This window comes from Canis lupus, chromosome 17, assembly GCF_003254725.2.
Source record: "Canis lupus dingo isolate Sandy chromosome 17, ASM325472v2, whole genome shotgun sequence".
Taxonomy (NCBI): domain Eukaryota; kingdom Metazoa; phylum Chordata; class Mammalia; order Carnivora; family Canidae; genus Canis; species Canis lupus.
In genome coordinates, this window is record NC_064259.1 from 62,105,192 (window position 1) to 62,126,817 (window position 21,626).

The 21,626-nt window shown below is 37.4% G+C and overlaps 1 protein-coding gene across 4 annotated transcripts in view; it reads right to left on the bottom strand.

Annotated features, from left to right (window-relative positions):
* The window catches only part of MAGI3 (membrane associated guanylate kinase, WW and PDZ domain containing 3), a 237,202-nt gene that overhangs the window by 92,585 nt on the left and 122,991 nt on the right, over positions 1–21,626 (bottom strand). For all 4 annotated transcript variants that reach the window (XM_049096157.1, XM_049096158.1, XM_025452933.3 and 1 more), the window contains exon 2: positions 4,490–4,606. In XM_049096157.1, coding sequence (XP_048952114.1) covers positions 4,490–4,606 — 117 coding nt within the window. The remainder of the gene's footprint in view (positions 1–4,489; positions 4,607–21,626) is intronic.

Consider the following 21,626-nt stretch of genomic DNA (forward strand, 5'->3'; position numbering starts at 1 on the left):
GAATGTATATTCTTCTGTTGTTGAGAGGTTCTAATACATTGCAATTAGGTCAGGTTGGTTCAAAGGGTTATCCATGTTATAACCTTACTGATTTTTTTTTTTTTGCTTACTTTCCCCAAATAGGTGCTGAAATCTTAAACTCTAATTATGAAATTGTCAGTTTCCTTTCAGGCCTATCATTCGTATCATTTCCATTCCTCCTCAAGAATTTTCTTTAGTTCTTTTTTACAGTGCAAGTCCTCTGGTGAAAAATTCTCTCATCTTTTTTTTTTTGTCTGAAAAATTCTTTATTTCTCTTAAGGATATTTTTGTTGTATGTAGAAATCTAGGTTAGCAGTTTTTCCTTTCAGCACGTTGAAGATGACATTTGATTGACTTCTGGCTTGTACTGGTTTCTGTTGACAAGTCTATAGTCATTCTTTGTTCCCTTGTATATAATAATGTATCTATTTTCTATCTGGCTTTCACATTTTTTCTATCACTGGTTTTCAGCAATTAGATTATGATATCCTTAGATGTGTTTTTTTATGCTTCTTCTGCGTAGGCTTTGTTGAGATCCATATAAATCTGGATTTATAGTTTTCATCGTATTTGGGAAAATTTCAGCCTATTTCTTCATTTGTTTCTTTCCATTTCCTCCCTCTTAGCTCTGACAGTGTTCATATTGAGCTGTTCTATGACCCAATTTCCGAAAGCAGCTATATACATGTAATATACATGTAATGTATATTGCTATTACATGTATATTGCCCAATTTCTGTTTACAGTAAGGAGGTAAATCTAGTACCAGTTAGTCTTTCATGGCAGAAGCAGAAATGTCTCTCTCTCTCTCCCCCTCTCTCTGGTTGCTTAAAAGAAAAATTAATGTCTTCAGTTTTTTTTTTTTCTTCTCTGTTTCAGTTTGATTCATTTACATTTCTACATCTTCAAGTTCACTAATCTTTTCTTCTGCATTTTCTAATCTGCTGTTAAGCCCATCCATGAGTTTTTGAAGTTCCATTTGGTTCTCGAAAAAAAAATTCACTTTCTCTTCATTTTATCCATATTTCTTTAAATCCTTGAGTATATTTATAAAAACTCTAAAATGAATGCTTTGGTTATACCCGTTTCTATGTCACATATGCCATTTCTGTTTTGTTTTTTATATTAGCTGACTTTTCTATTGATTATGGGCCATATTTCTTTCTTCTTTGTATATCTAATAATTTTTATTAGACACTGGGCATCGTGAATCCTATGTTATTCGGTGTTGAGATTTTGTTATCTTCCTTTAAAGGGTGTTGATCCCCCCCGCCCTTTCCTTTCTCCCATTCTCCCCTCCTTCCTTACTTTCATTTTGCTGATAGTTAAGTTATATGTGTATTTGCTTGATCCTTTTGGGATTATTTGAGCTCCTTTTCTTCATAGCTCTCTCCTCTCTGACATCTGTCCTGAAAATCTCAGGTGCCTCAGACTTCTTGAACTGAGATTTCTGTCCTCTCGACTCAGAATCTTCTGTACTCTGCTTGGCCTTTACCTCCCCATACTATGGCCCAGAAAGTGGCTCCAGGCAGAAGGTTGAGGAAGCCATAGGACTTCACTGTGAGCAGTCATCTTTCCACTTCTATTAGGGATAACAGTCTTATCCTTTCAACAGTGCAGTGTCTGACAATGGCAGAAATCTTTCCTTCACTTATTAATTTTGCTACTCAAAGTGTTTCAGATCTTGTCAGTAGGCACTCCTTCTAGATGGCTTTCTTTCTTTTTTTTTTTTTTAAAAAATGTGCTTCTGATATGTCCCCATCGTGTTTTAGGCATTTACATACTTTCTGACACAATTAGATGTTCCAAGCTCATCTTGTACTTTCTTTGCTCCAGACCCAGAATCAGAATTTTCTCCAAGAATATTTGGTATCTTTTAGTAAAGAACAGTAATTACAGACCATTTGGTGTGTTAACTGTTAATGATATATCACTGTGTTCTTGGAGGAGTTGTGGACACGTCAGTGTGTAGGCTAATAGGTCCAGTTAGGATCTGAAAAGGCTGCAGCTGCTTGGACCCTATGAATGAACACTAAATAAACTATAGCTCCTTTCTAGGACAAAACCTCACACTGAGGAGAAACTGCAAAACTAGGACAGTAAAAGTAAATTTAAAAGAGGATCCAAGTAAAAGTGCAGAGCACAGCACAAAGTACAAACACGTATTTTTATTAACTTGTTTTAACAAGAGAAGAGGGAACTCTAGAGCTATGGAACTAAAAATGCTACCCTGAGACACCCCACACAGGCAAAATACCAAGTTACTTATAAGAGAATGAAAATCATTTTTCAGGCTTTTAAAGAGCAATGCTTTATGCCAGAAGACAACAGATAATTGAAGAATTAAAATAGTCAAGGCAAGAAAATATGAGCCAAAGATTTCATCTACATCCAAAAAACTTAAAAGTTTAAGGGCCATAGACCAACTATGATGATCTTCTCACTCTTTCCTGGAAAATCTAGTAGAGAAGAAGTGTTAGAAAAGTACAGTTTTCAAAAAAACAGTGAAAATAAGGAAAGCATGTGAAGTGGAATAAGCTTTCTAATTATATTTGTTGGGATAAAAAAATATTATTTCAAGTCAGATGATGGAAGAGAGAAGAAAGGCATAAGAAGCAAGAAGTAGATCATTTAATATTGTTCATGGTTGGGACAAAAACAAAAAAAGGAAGGGAGGAGGAACACAATATTATATAAAAGCATAAAGGCAGCCATTGGAATAAAGATGCAAAACTTTCCAAAAAGAGATCAAATAAAATGGACTACATAGTGAAAGGCTTTTTAAATGAAAGACGTGTATATGGGTAAAATAGAAAACCATGACACAACAGACACTAAAGACCTATCATCAATAAATAGAAAGTTTCACATTGGCTACACCATCCAATACTATTTGTAAAACAAAGAGCTTCAAAAAGATGAAAGAATAAAAAGACAAAGACATACTAGGCAAAGCAATGCAAAGAAGGCAGGAGTTGCAATTCTGAAATCCGACCAGGTAGATTTACAGAAGAAAATCTTAAGAGGTTGGTTTTAAAAACAAAAACAAAAACATTTTATACCATGTTAAAGAGTCTAGACTTGGGGATCCCTGGGTGGCTCAGTGGTTTAGCACCTGCCTTTGGCCCAGGGCGTGATCCTCAAGTCCTGGGATCGAGTCCCACGTCGGGCTCCCTGCATGGAGCCTACTTCTCCCTCTGCCTGTGTCTCTGTCCCCCTCCTCTCACTCATGAATAAATAAAATCTTAAAAAAAAAAAGAGTCTAGACTTATACTCAATGAGAGACTTTGAAGAATAAACTGTACATAGATAAGAGTCAGGTGTGCACTTAAAGACAGATCAGACAGAGGGGACATGGAAGGCAGGGATGCAGCTAGAATGGGGAAGGGGGCAGACACCGAGGGCCTACTCTAGGACAGGTGGTCTGCACTCATGTCCTCGTTTTAATTCTTAGAACTATGGGAGGTGTCTCTTGTTATTCATATTTTATATATGGGGATTCTGAGGTTCAGGAAGATCAAGTAACTTGTTCAAGGATCAAGATTTTTCACCTAGCTCTTTGCCCCCACATATTGCTATTTGTTTAAAAAAAAAAAAGTTCAAGTAAGAAAAGGCGAGAGTCTAAGGAAGTACAGAAGGATTACTATTTAAGGAGCATATGTGGCAGGCTTGGTGATAGACTGGACATTGTGTAAGAGAATATAACAAGAAAAAGAAAGAAAGAATTCCAGAGCCATTATAGGAGCTACTATCTACAAGGAGTAACAAATACCTTGAAAAGGAAAACAAACCAGAACATCCTTTTTATCCTTTTACTGTTTACTGCTTTTTATTCTTCCCCAGCCTTGAGCTAACTCAAGCATTCATGATTTCTTGAGCTAATACAAGCATTCATGATTTCTTGTTACACGTTAAAACACACACACACAAACACAAGCATCATTACAACAACCACCACCACCACAACAATCACCAGGTCCTATAAAAACTACGGAGACTGGAACAGATACACAAACATCTAGATAAAAATTCAACATAGATTACTACAAAGAAGGTACTGCATTTTCTCCTTTTTTCTTTTGGGGAAGGAGCACTTAAAATTAGTAATGTCTTAAAAATTAATACAAAAAATGTTTGGCACTGAGAGAAAAAAAAACTTTTACCAAATAAACATTTGGAACTGATTTATAGAAGAAAATCTACTTAGCAGAATGTACATATATATTCTTAAACTCTTAAAGTCTGTCTGTTTTTAAAGATAACAATAAAATCTCCTAGTTTTTCTACTTTAAAAACAAAAGCCCTGCATGTCCTCGGAAAACTCTTCTCCTTATCCAATTTTTGTTTTATTCTGGTGCCCCAACTGAGTCTTCCCAATTTGATATGAAATATTCAATTAAGTTATTTCTATGTTTGATTAAATAAGAATATATTGGCCTCCTTTTCTTTTATTCTATCTCATACTTACATGGAATGGTTCTCAAGTAGAGGTTATCTCTGATTACTTGCTGCAATTTGTGGTCAATTGATCCCTTCTGAAACTGAAGACTCAGGTAATGTCGCAAATCTTTATTAATGACTTTGCCTACAGAAAAAAACACAGAAGACAGAACATGTAACTGTTAGATCTCCAATAAAAAGTGATGTTAGTGACTGAATACACTTAATCCATTTGTCTATAGACAGAAAAAAGAAATCAGAGTGTTTTACTAAAAACAACACTGTCTTACTAAAAGCAAATTATTATAGTACTATAATTAATGATATATACCTAAAATAAATGATGTGGGCATAATTTTAAAAGAGTAGGGATGGACAAGGTACAGATCAAAGAATATGACAAATACCCAAGATAATTTCCACCTACGGTTTTTTTTTTTTTTTTTAATTTTTATTTATTTATGATAGTCACAGAGAGAGAGAGAGGCACAGAGACACAGGCAGAGGGAGAAGCAGGCTCCATGCACCGGGAGCCCGACGTGGGATTCGATCCCGGGTCTCCAGGATCGCGCCCTGGGCCAAAGGCAGGCGCCAAACCGCTGCGCCACCCAGGGATCCCCCACCTACGGTTTTAAATACCATCTATGTACCGATAACTCCTAGGTTCTTATCAAGTCTCCATTCCTGGCCTATGTCCACCAAGCTCCAAAGCCATCAAACTGTTTCATATATATTGCAGGTATATTTGTAAGTCAAATAAGCACCTCAAATTTCAGGTAGCCAAAGCAGAACTCTTAAATCCATCCTCCCCCAATTTTTCCTCTGCCCTGGTTTTCCTTGTCTTAGCAAATAATAGCACCACTGACCCAGGGGAACAAACCCTCAAACTAGAAGTCATCAGAAGTTTCTGTTATCTCCTTTTCACTTCTATCCCCCAGATTCAATCCATTAGCACCTTTTGTCAGTTCTACTCCCAACACATGTCCCATGTCCACTTTTCTCCTTTTCCAGAGCCTCCACCCTAATCTTAAACCACCATCATTTCCCTTTTAGAATTCTGCAACAGCCTTCTGTCTCCCTACATTCATTCTTGCCTCCTTCCTGCTCCCACCATTTGCACAAAAGCCATATTTCTGCACAAATTTCAAATATAAACCAGATAATCCCCACTCTCTTTAGTGCCCTTCCCCACCCATGACCTCTTACTGCACTTGGGATAAAATCCAAACTTCCACATGTTCTAGCTTTGACCATCTCTGACCCAAACCCATTCACTAACCCCCAACTAGCCATGCTTCTTCTACCCACAGTGGCCAGATTTCTGATCTTCAAAAAGGCCAAATGGGCCCTACCTCAAAGCCTGAACAGGCATTTCCTGTCCACTCACTTGACTCCTAGATGCAATGTGATTAAATGAGAGAATGAAAGATTTTTTTTTTCCTTACTCGTGGGGAAAATGGGAGATAAAAACGGGACTATTAGAAGTCTCAAAGGAATGGTAAACAGAAAAATGAAAGATTATAGAAATCTGATAGCAGTGAATTTATAGTAAAGGTTGAACTTAAAATGAAACCAAAGCAGCCTGAACACTGTTCATTATATATGAATTCACCACATTACAAAAGGACAATGTTAAAATATAATGGATTACTGTATCCAGTAAGAAATGACTAGGTGATTAAAATATATTCTTTGTTTTATTTGCAACAGCTTGTGACAAGGTTAGATAAGCCAAAACAGATCTTACTATAGATCACTTCATTCTTTTAACTGTTATTCCATAATGTAACATTTCTGATCCTCTCTTTTTGGTCTTTTCTCACAGGTATAAACAAGCAGAACCAAATGAGAAGGTGTTAATACAAGCAGGAAACCAGGGTGCTGCTCAAGTTTAAAGATAACATTCAGATCCTAAACTAATAAACAAACTAAAAAAGTTTGTTTTGCCTTGCCAAAAATAGATGCTGAGGAAGGGGGACCCCTCTGTGATCAAAGAAGAGAGCCTGAAAGATATTTACAGGGATAAACAGAAAAATCCTGGTTGCAGAAGTGGTTTCTGCCAGGCATTCAAGGGGCTCTACCAACCCGAGTTCCATTTAGATGGAATCATATTATGCCATTTCTTATTTTTATAACAGTGCTTGCTCACTGCTTGGTGGAAAAAACCTAATTCATAATCAATATTGTACAGTCTCAAGAACCCAGAAATGGACCCTCAACTCTATGGTCAACTAATCTTTGACAAAGCAGGAAAGAATATCCACTGGAAAAAAAGACGGTGTCTTCAACAAGTGGTGTTAGGAAAATTAGCCACATGCAGAAGAATGAACCTGGACCACTTACACCATACACAAAAATAAACTCAAAATGGATGAAAGACCTAACTGTGAGAGAGGAATCCATGAAAATACTGTAGGAGAACACAGGCAGCCACCTTTTTGACCTTGTCCACAACAACTTCTTGCTGGACACAGCTCTAAAGGCAAGAGAAACAAAAGCAAAAGCAAAAATGAACTATGGGGACTTCATCGGGATAGAAGGCTTTCACACGGGCAGCCCGGGTGGCTCAGCAGTATAGCACCACCTTCAGCCCAGGGTGTGATCCTGGAGACCCGGGATGGAGTCCCACGTCGGGCTCCCGGCATGGAGCCTGCTTCTCCCTCTGCCTGTGGCTCTGCCTCTCTCTGTGTCTCTCATGAATAAATAATTAAAATCTTAAAAAAAAAAAAAAAAAAAGAAAGCTTTCACACAGCAAAGGAAACAGCCAAAAAAACTAAAAGGCAACCTAAAGAATGGGAGATGTTTGCAAATGACTTATCAGATAAAGGGCTGGTATCCAAGATCTATAAGGAACTTATCAAACTCAACACTGAAAAAACAAATAATCCAGTCAAGAAATGGGCAGAAGACTTGAACACACATTTCTCCAAAGAAGACATACAAATGGCTTAGCAGACACATGAAAAAATGCTCAATATCACTCAGCATCAGAGAAATGCAAATCAAAACCACAATGAGATACCACCTCACATCAGTCAGAATGGCTGAAGTTAACAACTCAGGAAACGACAGATATTGGCGAGGATGCAGAGAGACAAACCCTCTTACACTGCTGCTGGGAATGCAAGCTGGTGCAGCCACTCTAGAAAGCAGTATGGCGGTTCCTCAAAAAGTTAAAAATAGAAATACCCTATGACCCAGCAACGGCACTACTAGGTATTTTTATCCAAAGGATACAAACAGGGATCCCTGGGTGGCCCAGCGGTATTGCGCCTGCCTTTGGTCCAGGGCGTGATCCTGGAGTCCCGGGATCGGGTCCCACATCAGGCTCCCTGCATGGAGCCTGCTTCTCCCTCTGCCTGTGTCTCCGTCTCTCTCTCTCTCTCTCTTCTCTCATGAATAAATAAATAAAATCTTTAAAAAAAAAGAATATTTTAAAAAAAACAAAGGATACAACCATAGTGACTCAAAGGGGCATCTGCACCCCAATGTTTATAGCAGCAATGTCCACAACAGCCAAACTATGCAAAGAGCCCAGAAGTCCATTGACAGATAATGGATAAAGAAGATGTAGTATATACATATAATGGAATTACTCAGCCATCAAGAAGAATGAAATCTTGCCTTTTGCAATGACATGGAGAGAACTCAAGGGTATTAGGCTAAGCAAAATAGGCTAGTCAGAAAAAAGACAAATATCACGATTTCACTCATATATGGAGTTTAAGAAACAAAACAAGATGAACATAGGGGAAAGGAAGGAAAAATAAAGTAAGATGAATAAAGGGGAAAAGAGAAAAAAATAAGTGGGTAATATCAGAAAGGGAGACAGAACATGAAAGACTCCTAACTCTGGGAAACAAACTAGGGGTGGTGGAAGGGGAGGTGGGCGGGTGGGGGGTGGTGGTGGTGACTGGGTGACGGGCACTGAGGTGGGCACTTGACGGGATAAGCACTGGGTGTTATTCTGCATGTTGACAAATTGAACTCCAATAAAAAATAAATTTATTAAAAAAAAAAAGAGAGGGAGACAAACCATAAGAAACTTTTTACTCTAGGAAAAAAATGAGGGATGCTGGAGGGGATGTGCAGGGAGGGGGACAGGGGTAACTGGGTAATGGGCATTAAGGAAGGCATTTGATATAATGAGCACTGGGTGTTATATGCAACTGATGAATCATAAATTCTATCCCTGAAACTAATAATAGAGTATATGTCAATTAAATTGAATTTAAATTTTAAAAAATTACTGTATAGTCTCATTTCTTATTGAATAAAACATGTCCCAAAATGAATTTATTAAATATTTTAAAAATTAGGTGTGTTCCAAGTGTTTTATAATAAATATTATACAAAAGCTTTGATAGATTGCTATATAGGTGCTTAAAAATTTTAGTGACATTTGTGGACATTTAGTTTTTGAATAGATAGAGAATCCATCATTTTTTTTTCCATTTAAAATAATATAGTACTTTTACTTTAACTCAAGATTTTGTTTTTAAATTTGAAACTTTAAGATATGGTCATATACCCTATGACACCTGGGTTGGCTCAGCGGTTGAGCGTCTACCTTTGGCCCAGAGCGTGATCCTGGAGCTCCGGGATGGAGTCCCGCATCGGTCTCCCTGCATGCATCCTGCTTCTCCCTCTGTCTGTGTCTTTGCCTCTCTCTCTCTCTCTCTCTCTCTCTCTGTGTGTGTCTCTTATGAATAAATAAAGATAATCTTAAAAAAAAAAAAAGATATGGTATAGCCCACAGAGGGAACTATAAAATGCTAAGAACTGGGATTGGATTTTAATTCAATTAAAATAACAGCCATTAAATCAGATATAAAGACAAAGCCATAATACAAAACACAGATCACAAGTTACAGTATAAAGGGGTTTCCTCTGGTGGAAATGAAGTTAAAACACCTCATTTTCTGTCAAGGGCCTACAAGATCTTAAGACTGAGAGGCCAGTTAAAGGAGAAAGAACTAGAGTTAAGGCATCACATCTAGGATTATCAGATCTGGAACTGCACTCACTCTCAGTTACCACCTGCAACCCCTGCTGGGGTTCTGGATACAACACCGAGATGAACAGTTGCCAAGAAAAGGGTGAGGGATAATTTCATAAATGTGGTATTTTATTTAAAATGTGCAGGTCATTCAAAAACCTTCAAGGTTGAAAACAAACTATTACAAATATCAGTGAAATGTCGATTATAAAAGATTAACAATTTATACAGGTTGGCATTCTTTCAGATTAATAATTAATAGTAAAATATTTTGGATATAGTAGTCCTCATTGATTTCCTTGCCTCAAGAAACCAAAGACCTTCTGTAAGGGGACAGAATATTATGGTTCCCTCTTAAATAGGATTCCAGAGAATTTGTTTAAAAAAAAAAAAAGTACAAATATCCTGAGTAGGCAGATACTGCGGAATTGCTAGAAGGCCAACAGAAACATTAATTCACAAAAACACATCTGAGTGTATCTGTATTATCAAGTTGTATATAAACGTCAGCCTTTTATTTAGGCATAGTTTCACAGAAATTTGACATTTAAAGGGTATGAAAAATATTTACTTGGGGTTAATGCAGTTGTTGCTAAACAAGGAAGAGGAAAAGATTCTTCATAATTTAGCATTCCTACCCAGCCAGCCTTTGCTTTATTTATTTTTTTTAAAGATTTTTATTTATTTATTCATAGAGACAGAGAGAGAGAGAGAGAGAGAGAGAGAGACAGGCAGAGGGAGAAGCAGTCTCCATGTAGGGAGCCCGACGTGGGACTCGATCCTGGGTCTCCAGGATCACACCCCAGGCTGCAGGCGGCGCCAAACCACTGCACCACAGGGGCTGCCCCAGCCTTTAAGTGCTAAGATTATTCCCTGACTTCTAAGTGATTTATAGGTTTATTTATGAAACATAAAATAGATCTATATATCTTATAAATACAGCTCCACTGGGGGAAAAGTTTGTAACTGTAACTGAAATCTCAATTATATGAATAAATCCAGATGCTCAAGTTTCAACATACGAATTCTTAGTTAAAAAAAACCCATAACTACAAATCCATACTTTCTGAATATATGTAAATTAATATTTGCTAGCAGTTCTGTTTGAGGAATCCATGTGTAGAGACACTGGTTATTAGATAAAACCTATGGCACACAAGCATGGGAGTGGCCATGCAAGCAGCTATAAACCAATCTAACTGTCAATATTCCACTGCCTTTTCTATAAGGTCATTCAGGACACTTTGCCAATCACTTCCTAAAGTCAAGATGGTACGTGACTTTACTATATTCTCTAATCCAGTAGCAATTATAAAATTGGAGGGAAAAGCGAGATGAGTTTAGCATATCTTGTTCTTACAAATTCACACTGATTCATAGTGGTCATCCCATTCTTTTCTAAACACTTAAAACATTTTATATTTTTTCAATCTCTTCAAATTTTGCCAGTTTCAAGTTAAGGAAGCAGATGTGAATTTTCAAATCTACTTCATGCCTTTTTGGAAACTGGAACATTTGTGTCTCTTTAGTCTCCTGGTACTTTCCATATTCTCCATGATTTCATAAAGAATAGTGACAATAGCTCTGAGATTAAATCTTGAGTTCATTCAATTTCTGGGAGGCAATTCAGTTGAGTTTTGAAAATAAAAATTCATTTAAAGTGAATGAAACTTTTACTATCTTCTCATTTTTTAAATATTGAATTTCCTCTGTTTGGGGCTCTTTGTTTTCCTTTTACTGTTGGAAAAGTAATTCTGCTAGTTCAAGATTATGGAAGCAAAGTATATGTCTGATTTCCGCCTACAAACATCTAACATTAACAACATCTTCCAAAAGTAAGCCTACCTCTTCCTTCCCTGTTGCTTTTGCTCCAGATACAACCTGAAAAGCATTTTTTGCTCCCGGAAGTATCTTAGCTCCTTTTGATTGTTGGCCTGTAGAGAAGAAAATTCCTAAATGCTCATTTCTTACAGTCTAGTAGTCTAGTAACTCTGTTAAATGTGATTATGTGCTCGTTCCATTTGTCAATCATACACATCTTATTAAAAACATGAGCAGCTCAGAGTATTTTGAGGAAACAACTTCCTCACATAACTTTTCTTTTAGAAATCTCCAGCCTCAGGATGCCTGGGTGGCTCAGTGGTTGAGTATCTGTCTTTGGCTCAGGTCGGGATCCTGGAGTCCTAGGATTGAGTACTGCATCAGGTTCCCCACAGGGAGCCTGCTTCTCCCTCTGCCCTCTCTCTCTCTCTGTGTCTAGCTCATGAAGAAATAAAGTCTTTAAAGAAACAAATAAAAAAGAAAAAGAAATCTCCAGTCTTAGATCCATATCTAGAAATGCTATAAACTTTTAAAAATCTGTTTTCCTCAAAGGCAAAAAGTATGGGCATAACCTTGTCCTAGTTCTCTTCCTTACTATGGAGACTATATGATAGTCTAGTGACTTTCCCAACACAATGAACATTACTCATTAGTTATTTCCCATTAGACTTCGCAGTGTATTTCATTGCTTCTTCCATTCCCTGACTCTATAGTAGTAAGAGAAAGCTATGTAAAAGTGGTAAAAAGATATACAGAAGTTTAACTCCAAACTGGCTTCTTGGTTAAGACAGGATGCCCCAAAACAAAATATATCAAATGGTAGTCTGTTTGTTTGTGAAACTATAAATGGTATTTGAACAAGACTTTTCTGGAAAAATCAATCTACACATTTCACAGTAAAATAAAATCTATGACACAGAAGTTATTCAAAATCATCTCATTTAAAAAAGATTATTTATTTGACAGAGCGAGAGCATATGAGTGGGTGGGAGAGGGAGAAGCAGACTCCCCACTGAGCAGGACTCCATCCCAGGACCCCAAGACCATGGTCTGGGCTGAAGGTAGATGCCGAAATGACTGAGCCACCCAGGCACCTCTAAAATTATCTTATACAGTTATTAAACATACAAGTTTGTCAGCTGAGGGCCAGGCCACGGTTTGTTTTAACAGATTTAGTTTTAGTATCTAGCACGCAGAGTGACAGTTTAATTTTGTATTTTTAATTTTTCATTTGACCCTCTTCACCTTCGAATACATGAAATTTTAGAAGAGAATATTCACTACTCAGATGATACACTACTTTTTAATAGTCTATATTACAACTTTATCCTGTTTCTTAAACAATGAAACTGATTTTATTTTGACCATCAAAATAACTAAAATACATTTTCATTGAAGCAGCAAGCTCTGTAAGTCTTTAAAAGTAGGTTTAATTATAGTTTATATGCTAATTTCTTAAATTTTGTTCTTTATTAATTTTTTAAAAAGATTTATTTATTTATTCATTCAGAGAGAGCGAGAGAGAGGCAGAGACACAGGCAGAGGGAGGAGCAGGCTCCATGCAGGAAGCCTGATGTGGGACTCGATCCCGGGTCTCCAGGATCACACCCCGGGCTGCAGGCGGCGCCAAACCGCTGCGCCACCAGGGCTGCCCTGTTTATTAATTTTTTAAATGTATTCACAAAATGGTATCTGGCTATCCTGCAAATATAAAATAAGGCTAAATTAACCATTCATATCTATTGTGTTCTGGCAACACTGAGGTTAACAAGTCCAAGCAAGAAAAAACGTCCCAAAGCCTTCTGCTTTTTCTAGGGGGGGGTGAAGGGGAGGAGATGTAAGAATCAATCTTGGCTCTTCTCCCTCAATGACATATCAAATCAATAACAATAACAAGGGGCACTTGGGTGGCTCAATGGTTGAGCATCTGCCTTCGACTCAGGTTGTGATCCTGGGATGGAGTCCTGCATCAGGCTCCTCACAGGGAGCCTGCTTCTCCCTCTGCCTGTGTCTCTGCCTTGCTTGGTGTCTCTCATGAATAAATAAATAGAATCTAAAAAAAAAAGAAAGAAAAGACCCTACCCTTCTTTGCAGCAGCTGCAGCTACTGTGTAAACGAGTATGTACCAAGTCCCAAGTAGTAGGAGCTTGCGGGTACAGCAGTGAGTGAGAGTGCACCCAAATGAAACACAGACCTTGCATGGAAGATGAACACTGAAGATGTTTCAAACACTGGAGCGTTAGGAAAGATTAGTATAGAGCACTGTGGGAGTCTATGATCTAGATCTTTAGTTTGGGCAGTCTGGGAAGACAGTCACTAAGTTAGTTACACTGTAGTTGAAACGTGAAGGATAAACAGGAGCTGGCTGGGCCAAAAAAAGGGTAGGGGACAGGGTTGGGGATTTGAGGGAACGGGACATGCAAAGACACTTAACTTGAGGGACGAAAGAACACAGTGCTTACAGGAAGGGAGAGAAATCCAGTATATCTGGTTCTTAGAGAGTGGGGAATTGTTCCCACAAGCTGAGACAAGAGTTGTAGTGACCAGAGGGTTGACTAGCACCTCACAATAATGAGAACATCAACAACTTACATCTGACACCAAGGCCCTTAATAATTGCTTTAGGCCAACAACCATGGATATGTTCTTACTGGCCACCTCTACATTGCATACCTCAAATGCTGTGTCCCTATTTCTGTTCTGTCTTCTATCTCTACATTCACAGTCATAAAGTTGGAAGACCCATATCTACATAATCGTCTGTGTCTCTGTCATTACAGGCAAGTAGGAAGGAACTTAATGAAGTTTAAAAATAATTTATATAATTAAATTCTTACTCAGTCCTAAATCTGAAAAGCACTAAATACTTTAGAATCCCTTGAGCCATTTCAGTTTTTGCAACTAGTTGGTGTCCAGTACTCTGAGTTCCAGCTTGAAGAAATCCAGACTGAAGCAATCACGCAATGTTGCCACCTTCTGCAGAGTACTGCTGCCACCTGACTGTTTAGGAGAAAGCCTCCGGCTCATGGAGGTCACACTGAGTGTAATTTTTAGCCAACTTTATCGAGATAGTATTGACGCGTAACACAAGTGAGTTTAAGGTGTATGATGTGACGATTTGATACATTTATACACCCACAGCCCCTGGCAACCACCATTCTACTATTTCTATGAGTTTGGCTTTCTTAGATTCCACAAATAAGAGAACACACAATATTTGTCTTTCCTGTCACAGGTCACATTTTTTGCCTATATTACAAATTTATGGCAACAGTATACTGTTAAAATGGGAGTGTCCATTCTCCACTGGTGCCTGGAAGCAGCCGTCATAAATACATGAGTCAGATTTCATCTTCACCCTGAGTCCTACATCACTATCAAGTCTGTTGCTGCCTACCTGGCTCTTTCTCTGTACACCCAAGAAAGGCTTTCTTTTGTTTCCTCCCTTTCTTTCCTTCTTTTCTTCCTTCCCTACCTCCAGAACTGAGACCATAGCTAAAGAAGCAATTATTTGGTTTAGGTAGATTATACATCTGCAAAATCTCTGAACTGTAGCAAACTAAATATATTCATTCCTGGATGCCTAACACTGCTTATTACATGTAGAATTCAATGTTAATACAGCATTCAAATGGCTTCATTATATTCAAGTTATGTATAAGTAAAACACATTATCAAGCTTTTAAAAAAATTTTTGATGGTTTTTATTGGTTTAAATAAAGCAAGTATTTCAGTGTAGGATGTATTTGCAAATAACAATCATTTCTCTAAAACAAAACAAAACCAACTCTGAAGCATGGCCAGGGCTCTGAATTATATAGAAAAAGAGTTGGTGCCCATTGTATCTTTGTAGGTTCTTACTTTGGAGGCAACTATACCGGTCCTGCTAACACCCTGCCCCACCCTTCTAACCTCTACCTTCCGCTATTACCCCTACTGGTTTCAGTTTTGTGTCTACTCTACCTGGCACCCCACAGAGTTGTGTACATATAAATACTGTCAGGGGAAAAGGTCTGCACACTGGCCACTTGTCCACCTGCTCTTTGAAGCCAAGACCCAAGTGGAACTGTGAAGTCTGCAGTAAGAAGCTTCCGTTTTCATCTCTCCTCCTTGCTGGTTTGTGCTACAGAGCAGTGGAGCACCCTGCAGCCTCCCTCACTGGGTCTTAGGCCTGTGTGAAGTTAGAACTATGCTTCGTTCATCTCCCTTCAGAATGCCTAGCATAGTGCTGAGTAAATATTTCCCTTAAACACACCAAACTGGCACTTTAAATAATGGGGTTACTATACTGATGGACTTTTAACTGGAATCCATCTCAGAAAAACACGTCTACTGTAATTCTCAAAGACAAAGAAATCCTTTCATTAAGCAGCAGCATTAAAAAATAATGTCTTCAAAAAAAATAATGTCTTCACTATAACAAAGTGGTCAAATGCTCTAGATATATTTTAAATGAGAAAAGCAGGTCACAATACAAAATATTCATTGGGACCTCAAACTGAAGTAATCTCAGGATATGCAAATGAAAAACATACATAAGACAAACACATATTTAAATACTTAAAAATACTCAGTATTACTGTAGGATATAATTATTGGGTAATTTTTCAAACATTTTCTTTAAAAACTCTTTTCCTCATAGTTTTTGTATTTGCAAAATTTTTTTATAGTGAAAACCTATTACTTTAACAAGAAAACACTTTTAGAAATTAGATTGTATTTTGAAAAACTGTGCCCTTCAAAGGTCATTAGTGGAAAAGGAAGCCTGACCCAGTGGACTAATATGACAAAAAATATACCAAAGTTCTATGTGAATGCTGAGACTAGTTGTGTAGGTTTTCTTTTAATCATTTGTTTTTAATAAGTATTATTTTGGGGGCACCCGGGTAGCTCAGTTCATTAAATAATATAATTTTTCAAGTTTTTAATTTAAAAGCTGCTTTTATCTAAACGCTCATTCTTTAAGATCTCAACATCTCATGGCACCTGGGTGGCTCAGTTAGCTAAGCATTGGACTCTTGATTTCAGTTCAGGTCATGACCTCAGGGTCCTGAGATCAAGCCCCCTGTTGGGCTCTGCACTGGGTGTGGAGCCTACTTAGGATTCTATATCTCCCCGCCTCTCTCTATCCCTCTCTGCCTCTCAATGTTTGTGCATGCATATGCATGCTCTCTCTCTCTCAAAATAAATAAAGAGACAAATTGAGGTATATAGTAGAAAATAAGTATTATTTTCACCATGCTAGATTAAACTGCAGCCATTTTGCTTTTAACTGAAACTCTCAATTGATACACTACAGAACTAAAATCTACATTTGAAAAATTAGAAATTATCACTCTAGAAAAGACATGACAAAAATCACAATTTCCCCTTAAGAAGCCATTTATCAGAAAGAGCAAAGTAAAATGAAACTTCCTAGCAGAACAGAGTGGAAAAAATAAGGAATAAATCATCAGAAGTGGGTCCTTTATTTGGATGAAGCTTTTATTTGATGGGATCATGTAGATTTAGCACTTAAAGAAAAACAGTATTTGTAAAGTGCTATCCTGTGGCTATTTACAATTTTTTCTTTGTGACACTCATGTCAGGAATCATTAGCAAATCTGTCATAATGTGAGATAACCAGTGCTTGGTTGGCACACCAATATCTGAATCACAGTATTAATGCTTCATCCTTTTGACAAGAGGGTACAAAGCCATCTATTGTGCCCTGTCCTTTTCCCTGAAAACAGAATAACTGGGTTCAGTAGTCTTTGCAAATCAAAGTTACGTGCTTCAACAGATTGTCCAAGACTTGAGGCAGAGGATCTGTTACTAAAGTTTCATTACAACAGCTGATAGAGACAGCTGAAAGGGAACACAGATGTACTTGATTAGAGGTCTGACCAAAACAATGCTATTAGAGAATTCACATTATATTTTTAAGATACATCATTATGTAAACAAACTGAACCTCTGGGTTCAGGTAGTACGCTAAATATAATTAATCACTATTCAAGAAGCAATTTCATAGACTCTTTTTCTCTGATCAGTTTTAAATATGAGAATTTATACTAATCCTTAGAAATTTTCTAAAGTAGATGGTTCTACAAATTATAGTATACATCAAAAGTGATCTGACTCTAACAAGAATCAGCATTCATTATATAAAATTATTTAACTATTCTCCATTTTCATTTCTAATCCCTGTTTAATCAGTAACATATTTTAAAAGATTTTTAAAGTTATCCTTATAAAATATGGTTATGAAAAATGTCAAAATTCCAAAGAAATGTTTTTGGGGATAAATGGCTACTTCTATGCATATCCCCCATTCAGATTTCTCCACTAAAAATCCTTTCCCCCACTCACCCTACCTGTAAGGCTGAGTGAATCAGGACCTTCCAGAAAACATCAACGAAAATAAAAATGTCAGAAGATCTCCAGCCTCCCATTCCCCATTAAAGGATGGGAAGGAAAGAAAGAAGAAATAAATCAACACCTCTAAAGTAACCAATGGCAAAAAATAAATCTATTCCAAAAGACAATGGAATTTCTATAAATTCTATCAGTTGGAACTAAGAAACTGCACTCTAAGAACCACAATCAAGAGTACTACGTGGCATTTTCTACCTTGATAATCCTGAATTTAGGTTCAAGTACTAAAAGAGAATCTTCTTGGCTACTGGCAGTATAAGTCACTTTTACAAAAACCAAAAATAGAAGGAAAAACACTATGTTGTAAACCTAAAGCTAATATAACACTGTATATTAATTATACTGGAATTAATTTTTTAAAAGGTTGAATAAGCTATGGATTCCATTACAATAGAAATCTATGTAGCTATAAAAAAGAAATAAGACTCTATAACAAAATCTAAAAAAAGAAAAAAGGGATCCCTGGGTGGCGCAGCAGTTTGGCGCCTGCCTTTGGCCCAGGGCGCAATCCTGGAGACCTGGGATCGAGTCCCACGTCGGGTTCCCGGGGCATGGAGCCTGCTTCTCCCTCTGCCTGTGTCTCTGCCTCTCTCTCTCTCTCTGTGTGACTATCATAAATAAATAAATTAAAAAAAAATTTTTTTAAAGAAAAAAAAAGAAAAAGGTTACTCTCTATCCATTCAACATTAATTTTAAAGATACAAAACAATTTGGATCACGCTGAGAAAATAGCAGAAACTGATATGCAGTGTTCTACCTCTTAAGCCAAACACATTCTACAGACTTTAAGTAGGAAACATGCATACTTGATCCCAGGACGCCTGGATCACGACCTGAGCCAAAGGCAGCTGCTCAACCACTGAGCCACCCAGGTGTCCTAGGTTCTTAAGTGGGAGGCGTAAAGGCAGCAGGCAAACCTATTTCAAAGCTGCCAACCAGAGTGACTTTGAGTGGAATGATACATGCTGATCTCCAAAACAAACTGTGTATGAGCTTCCTGCTCCCCATTCCTAAGAGCAAGAGACAGAAAGTTCAGAGAGAAACAGTGACAAAGTTCCCAAAATGTAGCTGCCCTTTGCTCTGCTCCCTCCCTAGCCCCCTGTACCTTACCAGACATCTGATGCTATAAACAGAGGCTAGATACTTCTCCATCAAGCTAGAGAGTTCATGTGCTAATGATAAAAGCCAAGTGGAACCCAGGGACATATGAAAGTTACTCAAGAAGTAGCAGTGATGGGTTCTAAGTAGAGAGACAACAAGAGCAGACTGGCATAATAAAAATGAACTGGAGAATATACCGGGGAAGGAGCCAAAAACAGCTACGGCACAGACACTTAAAAGATGAGAGTCACTGTCTTGGTGAGAGATGATTTAGATCAGCAGTGGTAGTGGAGGAAAAAAGCAGACGGATCTAAGATTCATTGTATATACCCACATATATTAAGGGTTTTTCAATACCAAACAGGATCCTTAGAAGAAGAAGTTGTCTTATATTTGATCCGTACAAAGTCTTCAATTACAGAATTATCCACAAAGTGTTTTATTAAAAACAACAACAACAACAACAAATTATTGTCTGGAAAGACATGTTAGTCTGAACCAACAACTGTTTCCAGAGATAATATGACACAACTGCTGAGGGGTGGGGGATGGTAGGAAGGCAAATAAAGTGAGAAGATTTAGTGATTATTCCTTGGAGTATTACTTCACAATCACATGTGGTAGACATTACTGTCAAGCAATCTTTCAATGATCACTTGAAAAAAGTGACTCAGTCCATGCTTAGGTTATGAAATCATGAATATATGCCAACAGAAAAAGTGAGGGGAAAAAATCTGCTCTAATTGTACTTGTGGCTGGGACAGAATTATACACAGTTTTAAAAACACAGTATCTCAAGCAACTTGGATGGAAGGGAGGAGAGAGTGATCTGGAAAGCCATGTTGGATGACTCATCCCAGTGTTGACAAAATACTCAAGATGTATGTTGAAGAGCTGGAACAAAATTTTTACATGAGATAGTGGGGAAAATATCTCTAAATTTTACACACACACACACACACACACACACACACACATATAACTAAATTGGATATTAAAAATCGAAATTTGATTCTATCCTTCAAAGTTTAGATTCATGCTGCCTAGTCAAAGGATATTTTTTTTAAAGAGTCTTTTTAAAAACTGTAGGATAGCTTAACTCTGGGTCTCCTAATATTTGGATTTATGCGATATTATGAATAGAACCTCTAAGTCTTGGCAATCTACTAGACAGAAGAGTCAGGGGAAAAGAGATAATAAAAAAAGATCACTTCAGGTTTCTAACTTGAATCATCAGGTGAATTTGAGTTCCATTATGAAAAAATAAGTAGAAGGAGGAAGGAACAGTTTTAGGAATTGAAGCAAGAAATTACGTTATGATTTGGAGCATGTTATTTGAGATGCTACTGAGGCAGACATCATGTGAAAATACCAAGACATCTGAACTTAGAGCTGTGAATTGAGACTCTTGAGCTCGCAGGGATTAATCAACAAAAATGTGGCCTTGGTTGGGATGTGGGGCAATAAGTTTCATGCACTACTGATGGGGATGTAAGTTGCTTCAACCTTTCTCAAAGGCATTATGGCAATATCTTTACCATGTATTTGCACATCTTCTGATGGGAGAGCTCTACGAAAGCTCTCTTCACACTAAACAAACAAATGTGCAAGATGAGTGTTCATCACAGCACTATTTACAAGGCATTTAAATGTCCAACCACAGGACAGGCAACTGGTAACTGTAAATGATGAAACACAATCTTCAAATACTGAGGCCTAATGGAATCTCACCATATTACAGAGTAAAAAAGAGGAAGCTCGTTGAACAGCATTCAGTGCAAAGTGTCATTTATGAAACAGGTGCATGCTTTTTATGTGTCTGTATGCAAAAATGTATTCTAAAATGTGCTCATCTCTGAATGGTGAGAGGTTAAGTGATTTCTACCCTCATCTTTGTAATTTTCTATATTATTTGAGAGGTTTAAAAAAAACCCAAAGCATATCTTTTTATAGATTTTCAAGAACTCTATAAAGGTGTTTTTTTTTTCCTTTTTCTTTACTGTTTAAGAATTAGAGCACAATATAATCTTGGAGGTAAACAATAAAAACAGGAGAGGAAGATTACCCTGGCTGAATACAGCTGGCTTTCAAATTTTAGGGCTATATAACTAGAAACACATTTTCAAAGTTGGAACACCATCCCAGGCTTGAGACCAAACAATTAGGCTAGATGAGTTAGTCCTGGTTGACCTATGCCTGTAATTTGATGACTGAAATGAATAGTGTGACTGAATGCTTAACACATCACTCACAGAACTAGTTTCTGAACCCCAACTCAGGGATTGAGTATGATAATGTGATTTAGGACAAGTTATATAGACCACATCCTAAGGATTAGTAAATTACATACAAGAAAATAGTAGAAAAACAAATAGCCTGACCACAATAAAAATATTTCCCATAAGAAAGAAAAAAAATAGAAAGATATGATAGAGATTATCAGCCTCTTCCTTAAAGCAAATAAAACCAAAAGACAGTAGTATAATAAAACAAAACACCAAGCACTGTGCTAGTGTTGAGGTTATAAAAATCAATGTAGTACCTGCCCTGGTGTTATGGTATCACAGACAAGGATAAACAAATAACTAGAAAACTCAGCTAAGAAGCAGGTATAAGGTGCATGAGAGTATATAGCCAAGAGAAAATAATAGTTGTGTTTGATGGGAAAGACAGTTCCTCTAGATAGGGAGTATGGATGGGAAGGATAGAAAAGAAAGCACAACAGGCCTTCCAGGCAGAGGAGGAACATGCACGGTGCCTTGAGGGTAAAAAGCAGAATGGCAATTGATTATAAAACTAGTGAGACAGGTAGGAAGCTCAGATAACA